The sequence below is a fragment of the Balaenoptera acutorostrata genome, chromosome 11, assembly GCF_949987535.1.
Source record: "Balaenoptera acutorostrata chromosome 11, mBalAcu1.1, whole genome shotgun sequence".
Lineage (NCBI taxonomy): Eukaryota > Metazoa > Chordata > Mammalia > Artiodactyla > Balaenopteridae > Balaenoptera > Balaenoptera acutorostrata.
The window spans coordinates 78,025,210-78,033,364 of NC_080074.1; the positions used below are offsets into that span (position 1 = coordinate 78,025,210).

The 8,155-nt window shown below is 55.6% G+C and overlaps 1 protein-coding gene across 1 annotated transcript; it reads left to right on the top strand.

Annotated features, from left to right (window-relative positions):
- Window positions 1-2,473: 2,473 nt before the first annotated feature.
- LOC103016697 (dipeptidase 2) lies at window positions 2,474-7,540 on the top strand. The gene is given in 12 exon segments (XM_057557552.1): window positions 2,474-2,498; window positions 3,105-3,324; window positions 3,650-3,773; window positions 4,069-4,198; window positions 4,416-4,557; window positions 4,859-4,928; window positions 5,049-5,100; window positions 5,103-5,224; window positions 5,591-5,675; window positions 6,344-6,419; window positions 7,069-7,204; window positions 7,292-7,540. Coding segments are annotated over 12 exon segments (1,431 nt in total).
- Window positions 7,541-8,155: the final 615 nt, after the last annotated feature.

The window sequence follows — 8,155 nt, forward strand, 5'->3', positions numbered from 1 at the left end:
TGTGCTGTCATGCAGACATCTATATCGGTCCCCTCAGACACATCCCATCCTGAGCTGCTGAGTACTAGGGGAGAGGGTGGTGCCATATTGATGGGCAGACCGGAAGAACCAAGAGGGGTGTTGAAGTGCTAATGAGACTGGAGGGCTGAGGAGATGGTGTCCCAGGAGGCTGGGTTGATGTGAGCCTAGACTTGGTACCCAGAACACGGTTCTGAGTCTTCTAATCACTGTGCCTCATTATTTGGCCTTGTTCTAATCTAGATAAATGTATTAGAGCTCTACAGTTCAGTGTGGTTCAAACAGGCCGTATAAATGGGGCCCAAGAGTGGTTGCCAAGGTGGGAGGGGTTTTTAACCAATTTATATTAGATTATTTTTTTTCCAAACATTGAAAGGCATTTCCATTAAAGCCTCAGAAGTGACAGACTGCAAGAAATATTTTCTCTGTTGTGGAAGGGAGAGATGGAGAGGATCATGATTGCAATTACTTTCGGGTTCTCCTGTTTTCCCTGGAAACGGTGAAGGGACTTCCTCATGTGCTGTAGCCGTACGCTCTAGGAATTGCTTTTGCAGCCAGTGTTCCTTCTCTAGGGACTCAGAGAGGTGATGAGCCAAGGCTGTGTTTTGGATGTCAAGTAGATTAAAGGTCTTCAGCCTGAAACTGGGAGAGACATGAGAGAGGGAAATTGTGGCAGGAGACTGTGTACAGCAGAAGTAACTGATCACTTCTGATTTTCTTTGCAGCAGCATTGGCTCCCGTTTCTCCTCCTACCCTGGTCACTACCATGTCCCCTAGCGAGGGTGTGGCGAAACACAGTTGGGCTGGCATGTGGAGACATACTGCCTGGTTGGTGGCTACCGGGCCTACGGGGAGGTTCTTTTGGACACGCCAGCAAAAGTGGAAGCAGAGAAGCCAATCCCCAGACGTGCTCCTAAGAGAAAGCACTCTCCGGAAAATTCGGACTGCGTTTCTCCACACCCAAAATCCAGTGATTACAGCATGGTGCCCGGAGGTGGACCCCATAGAATCTTGTTGGCTGTGTCATTCGGAAAAGAGGGCAATGGTTTAACTGCCTAAGGCATCGAATGCCTCTTCCTTCAGTGACCCACCCCATCCCCCTACTCCCCACTGCCACAGATTAGAAACTGCGCCCTTCTCTTTGAGCCTTCCGCAGCCAGGAGCCTCCTTCCACACTAAATGGCCATAAGCAAGGAGCCTCAGAAACTGAGGTTTGAAATGAGAGTCTGCCCTGAACATCCCAGGGCTGAAGCTGGCCTGGAAGGAAACGTGACGTTCCTCTGCTCAATCCTTAGGGGCCCCTTTTTGAGCTGAAGAAACAAAAGTCTGCACTCTGCGTGCCGAGGAGGATGCAGGAGCAGAGACAGGGTACAGAGAAGCCTTAACAGTCTACCACCTGAGCTCCTGCCCTGAGCCATTGTCAGCGGCCAGCACCACAAAGCAGGGGGGAGCTGGGTTTTTTGAAACTGAAAGCAGCAATCTGTGGCTTCCCAAAAAGCCTCCTGCCTGGGGTCTCAGGAGGGAGGATAGAGAGACCCAGGAAGACCTGCTCCCTGAAGCAAGAACAGGATGGAGAGTCAAGCACCACGCATCCTGCCCCGAGGTTCACATGCTCCTTTATTCCCAGCCCCCTTACTGCTCAATAAAATGTTTTTCTGTAACAGATTTCTAGGGTCGCCAGTGCTCAGACTTAGGTCACTACCCCTGTGCTAGGCACTCCTGCTACCCAGGAAAGGTTCCAAAGGTGGAACAGCTCCAGGGGGTGCCAGGGATCAGAGCAAAATCTTGAGAGGCTGGGGATGAAGGAGTTTGGGCACAGTCTCTAAAGCATCTCAGTGGTTGAGCTTCTGTGAGAAGGCACATCCCCTCTATGTGTGTGTGTGTGTGTGTGTGTGTGTGTGTGTGTGTGTGTGTGTGTTGGGGGGAGGGGGTCCCCAGAGGAGGCAGCTAGGGGGAGGGCCTGAGGCTGGAAATGGGGAATGGCGTGCGGCCTCTGAGCAAGCACAGGCACTTAGCCCTTGAGGTTTCTGGGAAAGCTAGAGCCACAAGGGCCAAGAGATAAAGCAAGTGTAGCAGCAAAACCCAGGTGCCAGGTCTTTCCTCAGAACCTATACTTCTCCACGAGGCCGGGCCTTCCACGCTGAGGTAGGAGGGATCCTGACCAGAAGGTCAGCCAGCAGCTCTGGGAGGAAGGGTGCTGCGATGGGGGCTCTGCTGCCATGGAAATGACTTCATTTCCTTCCACTCAAATAGCCTACTGACTGGGTTCCTGCTCTGTTGAGTAAAAGGGTCGTTGACTCTCCCCAGAAGGTTGTTCAGTTCACATCCCAAAAGTCCCTCTATTCAGGCCCTGGGGAGGTGTAGCAACTCCTGAGGGCGCTCTTTCCTGAGGTTGGCTGACAGAAGTGGGGGAGGTTCCTGATAGTTCCCAGGTGCTGGTTGAAGTCCCCAGAGAATGGTCATGCAGGTTGGGGAGTCAAGTAGGTGGAGAGAGAAGGTCGGGGGCAGAGGGCTCCTTCCTGAATCCAGAGCTCACAAGGTTACCCCCCCCCCCATTTCCAGAAACTCTCTCTTCCCCCACACCAACCCACATGGCCCAGTACCGGGAAACCGGGAGCCCAGAGCATTTGTGGCCGCAGAGACACTCGCACGCAGCCCTCGGAGTGGGCGGGGCCGGCTGCAGGCAGATGGGGATGAGGTGTGCTCCCGGGAGGCCTCGGGCTGAAGGTGGCCCTCAGAGAAGCATCCCAGCTTGGACAGGAAGGTTAGAGGCGGGGGAGAGCAACCTAGGGCGCCCCCTCGGAGCAGTGGGAGTGGGAAGAGGGGCAGGGGAGGATGGAACCCGCGATGGGAGGCGAGTGGGCTCTCAGCAGAGGCCAGCTTAGCCCGCGGGAGCTGCCTCTGAGCAGGGGGCGGGAAGGCAGTGCCGCCCTTTGGCTGCCGGGCTTCGCGGATCGCGGCTCTCCGCACACGGGTCACAGGGTCCTGTGACTCTGTATCCCCTCCCTCACCCCACCCCCTTCGCGAGGCCGCGCCGCTGGGTGGCCTGTGTCGACGGGCAGAACCCCATCGCCCGCCCCTCTCAGACCCGCCTCTGCCCACCTGCCTGGCCCTGCGCAGCTTGCGGCACGGGGGCCTCGAAGGTCCCTGTGCACTCAGCCAGCGGCCTCTGCTGTGTCTGCTGCTCCTGCTGTGTCTGCTGCTGTGGCCGGTAACCCACGTCCAGACCACGCTGAGCACCTCCAGCACCCCAAGTCCGCGGGAGCGCATGCGGGCCCTGATGCGGCACTTCCTGCTTGTGGACGGGTGGCTGCAGTGTGTGAGGGCTGATGGGGGCCGGTGGGGGCCTTGCCTGGCCCTGGGCAGGGGAGGAGGTCCGGAATATGCAGAGCTAGTGGGGAGGCTCCCTCACACCACCCCTGGATGTCCTCTCCATCATCTATGGATGCCCTTCCCCTTCTCTGTCATCCCCTCCCTGGTGGGAACCCCTCAGCCCAGGCCTCAGCTGCTCCTAGTATAATCTGTGTGACAGTGTGAGGTGGGGGACCCCAGGCTGGCCCAGGCCAGGCAATGTGTCCTGCCTGATCCCAAGACCTAAGGAGCCCACCCATTTGCCTTGACCTCCCTCCAGCCACAACGACATGCCCCTGGTCCTGAGGCAGTTTTACCACAATGGGCTACAGGATGTTAATCTGTGCAATGGCCATGGCCGGACCAGCTTTGACAGGTTGAAAGACGGTCTCGTGGGTGCCCAGGTACCAAAGGGATACACAAGGTGCCACCATGGCTGCTGGGGAATGTGGGGCAGTTTGGGGGCCTCAGAGACCACAGGTTAGTCACATTGGAACTAAGTTACCATAGTGACCTAGAAAGTGCCATGCCATGGATGCTGGGGGCTACAGGGGTCACAGTGAGGCAAGCTGACGGGCATCCAAGTACCACAGAAAAAGCAACGCATTACATGTGACTTCTGGGCACAGTGCCAGCTGAGGAGGCTATGAGAAGCCCAAGGAGTTCCGAAGCCCAAACCAAGCCCTGGCCTTCCCTCAGTTCTGGTCAGCCTATGTCCCATGCCAGACCCACGAACGGGATGCTGTGCGCCTCACCCTGAAGCAAATTGACCTCATCCGCCTCATGTGTGCCTCCTATTCTGAGCTGGAGCTTGTGACCTCAGTTAAAGGTAGCCAGGGGTCTTCCCTGGTAGTCCAGAGGTTAAGACTCCACGCTTCCACTGCAGGGGGCTCGGGTTTGATCCCCGGTGGGGGAACTAAGAGCCCTCATGCTGCGCGGCACAGCCAAAAAAAAAAATGGTAAACAGACTGGTGATGGTAGGTGTTAGGGACTTCAGTAAGCTACCCCTGCCTCTGAAAATGATCATCTGACCTACCTGCCCCCAGCTCTCAACAATACCCGGAAGTTGGCTTGCCTCATTGTTGTGGAGGGCGGCCACTCACTGGACAGTAGCCTCTCCATCTTGCATACCTTCTATGCACTAGGTGTGCGCTATGTGACACTCACCCACACCTGCAACACGCCCTGGTGAGTGCAGTGCAGATGGTAAGGGCCCAGTGAGGCAGGGATCTGCCCAAGATCACGCTGGGGTCCAAAGCAAGTTTACCTCTGGAATCCGGCCCTGAACCTAGAGTGGGGAGGGGAATGGAGGTTTGCAGAACAAGACTGAATCCCCAGAAGGGCCCTCCGACTGCCAGGCACAGCCCAGTTTGGGTCCCTCCTCTTGCACCAGGGGGTTGCAGGTGTAGACGGTTCGACAGAACTTCTTTCTAGGCTCTTGTAGCCAAGTCATGGCCACCAGTCAGACTGCCTCTTGGCCATCCTGCAGGGCACAGAGCTCAGCAAAGGGTATCCACCCCTTCTACAGCAATGTCAGTCGGCTGACCGGCTTTGGCGAGGTAAGGACCCAGGTTCCATACCCTGCCCCACATGAATGTACAACCCCGCCTGTTCCCTACAGATAAATGCACACAAGGTAAATGCAGCCCTGATGCCCTCTCCCCATCCTGTCCCTGCAGAAGGTGGTGGCAGAAATGAACTGCCTGGGCATGATTGTGGACTTGTCCCATGTCTCGATGCTGTGGCACGGCGAGCCCTAGAAGTGTCACAGGCACCTGTCATCTTCTCCCACTCAGCTGCCCAGGGTGTGTGCAAGAACACTCGGAATGTTCCTGATGATATCTTGCAGCTTCTGGTGAGAGACTGCCCTGGCCCTCAAACCTAAAGCAAGAGGTTCAAACCAGGAGCCCTTGAACCTGAGCCTCTTCTCCCTCAATTTCCTCAAACCCTAGGTTAAATATCTTCTGCCCCCAAAACCCACGGTCCACAGCCCCTGAACTCTTGAGCCCTAGGTGGGGGTCTAGGTGGTAAGATACTCCTCCAAACCCGGAAACCCAGGGCCAAGACACCACCCAGACCAGGGCTGCGGCTCCTCCATTAACACAAACCCAGAGAGGAGACGACTCTGACCTCAACACCTTCCTCACAGGGGCTGAGAGAGGGAACAGGCAGCTGGCTGTGCTGGGGGCCAAGCTGACTGTCCACCAGTCCGCCCCTGCAGGAGAAGAACGGTGGCATCGTGATGGTGTCCTTGTCCGTGAGGGTGCTGCAGTGCAACCCGTTAGCCAACGTGCCTACTGGAACAGGTAAGCCTCACCCTGAACTCTCTGAAAACTGTGATTTGGAGATGAAGCTGGGTCCAAATTTGGGGAGGACTTCAGAAGAGCCCCAGTGGTTTGACCCACCTGTTGGCAATAGGTACAGCTCCCAAAAACCCAATAATGGACGGTACACAGCACCTTGGTGTCATGTGGAACTGGAGCCACGGAATCAAAACTGCGATACTGATGGGTATCAGGGAGGCTGTCAGACACAGAGCCCGGGTGCTGTCCATCTGTGCCTCTGCAGGGGCTCCTAAAGCACACTGCCCTTACCTCTGGCCAAGGGACTGGACAGCTCCTTAGGTCTCTGGGGTCTTCATCAGTTGTACTCTTGTTCCTCTCTCATCCTCCACACCTGGGGAAAGGAGCCCCCACAGGTTCTCAAGGAGACTGGGAGGCAGGGTGAATCTTGGGTGGGAAATGGCCTAAACAGGGGGCTCTGGGGTCCACTCCAAATCTGAAGTCCAGTCTAGAGCCAGCTGGGATCACTTCAGATCAAACCTCAGGGCCCTCTAGTTGGTACTCTCGGTGCCAGGCCACGAAGGAACTGGCCTGTTTGGCCTACAGGCTGCAAAAAGGGGAATCAACAGAGGCCAGTCATCACCCCCACCCCTGCCCTGGAAGCCACACACTGCTGACTTCCCATTCTTCAGATCACTTCGACCACATCAGGGCAGTCATTGGATGCAAGTTCATCAGGATTGGCGGAGATTATGACGGGGCTGGCCGGTGAGTGCTTCCCCGTGGCTTGTCTCGGGCTGGCTGGGCAGCAGTGGGGCTTTCATAGCCACCGTGCCCACCACACTGTGGTCCTCATGGCCTTGACCATAGCCTCAGGTGTGTTGGCCCAACTGGTATCTCCCCTCTCCCAGGGTCTGCTTCCTGGGCTCTCCTGTCTGTTTGGCCCTACTCTAGGTCATCATATTTGTCTAAAACACCACACAGAGCTCATCTGCCCAGCATCTGTGTCCATCCAGTGCCAGCAGACCCACGGCCTCTGAGCAGACTCTTAGCAAGGTCTGGGCTGGGCTGACCATCTTCTCTGCCTGCAGCTGGGTCTGTGCATGCAGGGGCGTCAACCTAGTTCTTATAAAGCTTTTCTTCTCTTTATAAATGGAGGCAAAAATTACATTCAGTGAAAGGCATAGATCTTAACAGTACAATTCAATGACTTTTGACGAATAGTCGAGGCGCTTTGGGGGCCTTCCTCTGAAGGATGAAGAGCAGGAGTGAATCATTTACTCTCTCCAAGTCTCCATTTTCCATATCTAACCAGGGCTGGGGTTCAGTGGACCCTGGACACATAGGGCTTTGGTTCTGACTCAGGACCAGGGAACAGGTCTGAGGCCCAATAGCTGGCTGGCTGGCAGCCACACAGGTTCCCACAGGGGCAGGAGGACGTGTCCATATACCCGGTACTGATAGAGGAGTTGCTGAGACGTGGCTGGAGTGAGGAAGAGCTCTGGGGTGTGCTTCGAGGAAACGTGTGGCGGGTCTTCAGACAGGTGAAACAGGTATACTGGGCTGGGCAAAAGAGTAGCTCCGAGCAGGTGTACGTGGGGGTGCTGTGAGAGGTGTTGCCCGCTGACTGCCGCCTCCAGGTATGGGAGGAGAACGAGGGACAGAGTCCCTTGGAGGATGAGTTCCCAGATGAGCAGCTGGGCAGCTCTTGCCGCTCCGTCCTCCCACGTCTGCATCAGAGAGAGGATCTGGCTCCAGACCAGAAACTAACCAGAGCTGTGGATCGTGGGAATCCCATTTTGTCACCTAAGTGGTCATTCTCAAAATCTTGCCCCCACATGGGCCCAGGCCTCACAGTTATTGCTGCCTTCCCAGTCCTCATTGTTTAGCTCTGGTGATCCAGTTAATCCTGCCAGATGTCACTTTGGCAGCCACAGATACCTCACAAAGTTTCCTTGCATGCGAGCACAAACATTTCCTATGTATTATTCTTTTCTGATAATTCTTTCAATGTATCCCTTCTGGCTTTGTGCAAAGTGATTCTTTGTTTTGTACACGGAGACCACATCTGGGAAAACATCACCACACCCTCATAAGTTAGAAGGGGAGACCCAAACTGGCCAAGCCATGACAAGAGTTCGCCGCTGCTGAGCTCTACAGATCCCGCTCCTTCCACACATTTCGTCAATTCCGCGGCGAGCTCATCTTTCTTGAAGTTCTTCCCTTAGGAGACGTGTAAAATGCAGCAGGATTCTCAACCCATTCCCCGTGGTCACTTGTGCTAGATGGAGCTTTGCAGTGTTCTGTGCCGGCTGTGGGCCGCTGGTGGAACACTGTGTGACAACTGCCTGCACAGGACATCGGGGATAATGAAATGTCTGCCTTCCCAGCCTGACGCTGCTGAAAACCACGCTTCCCAGAGAAGGAGAGAGATCCAGCTGGTCCACACCTGCATACACATTTGTTGACATGTGCAGATGACAGCAGGCTCTAGCAGGACCCAC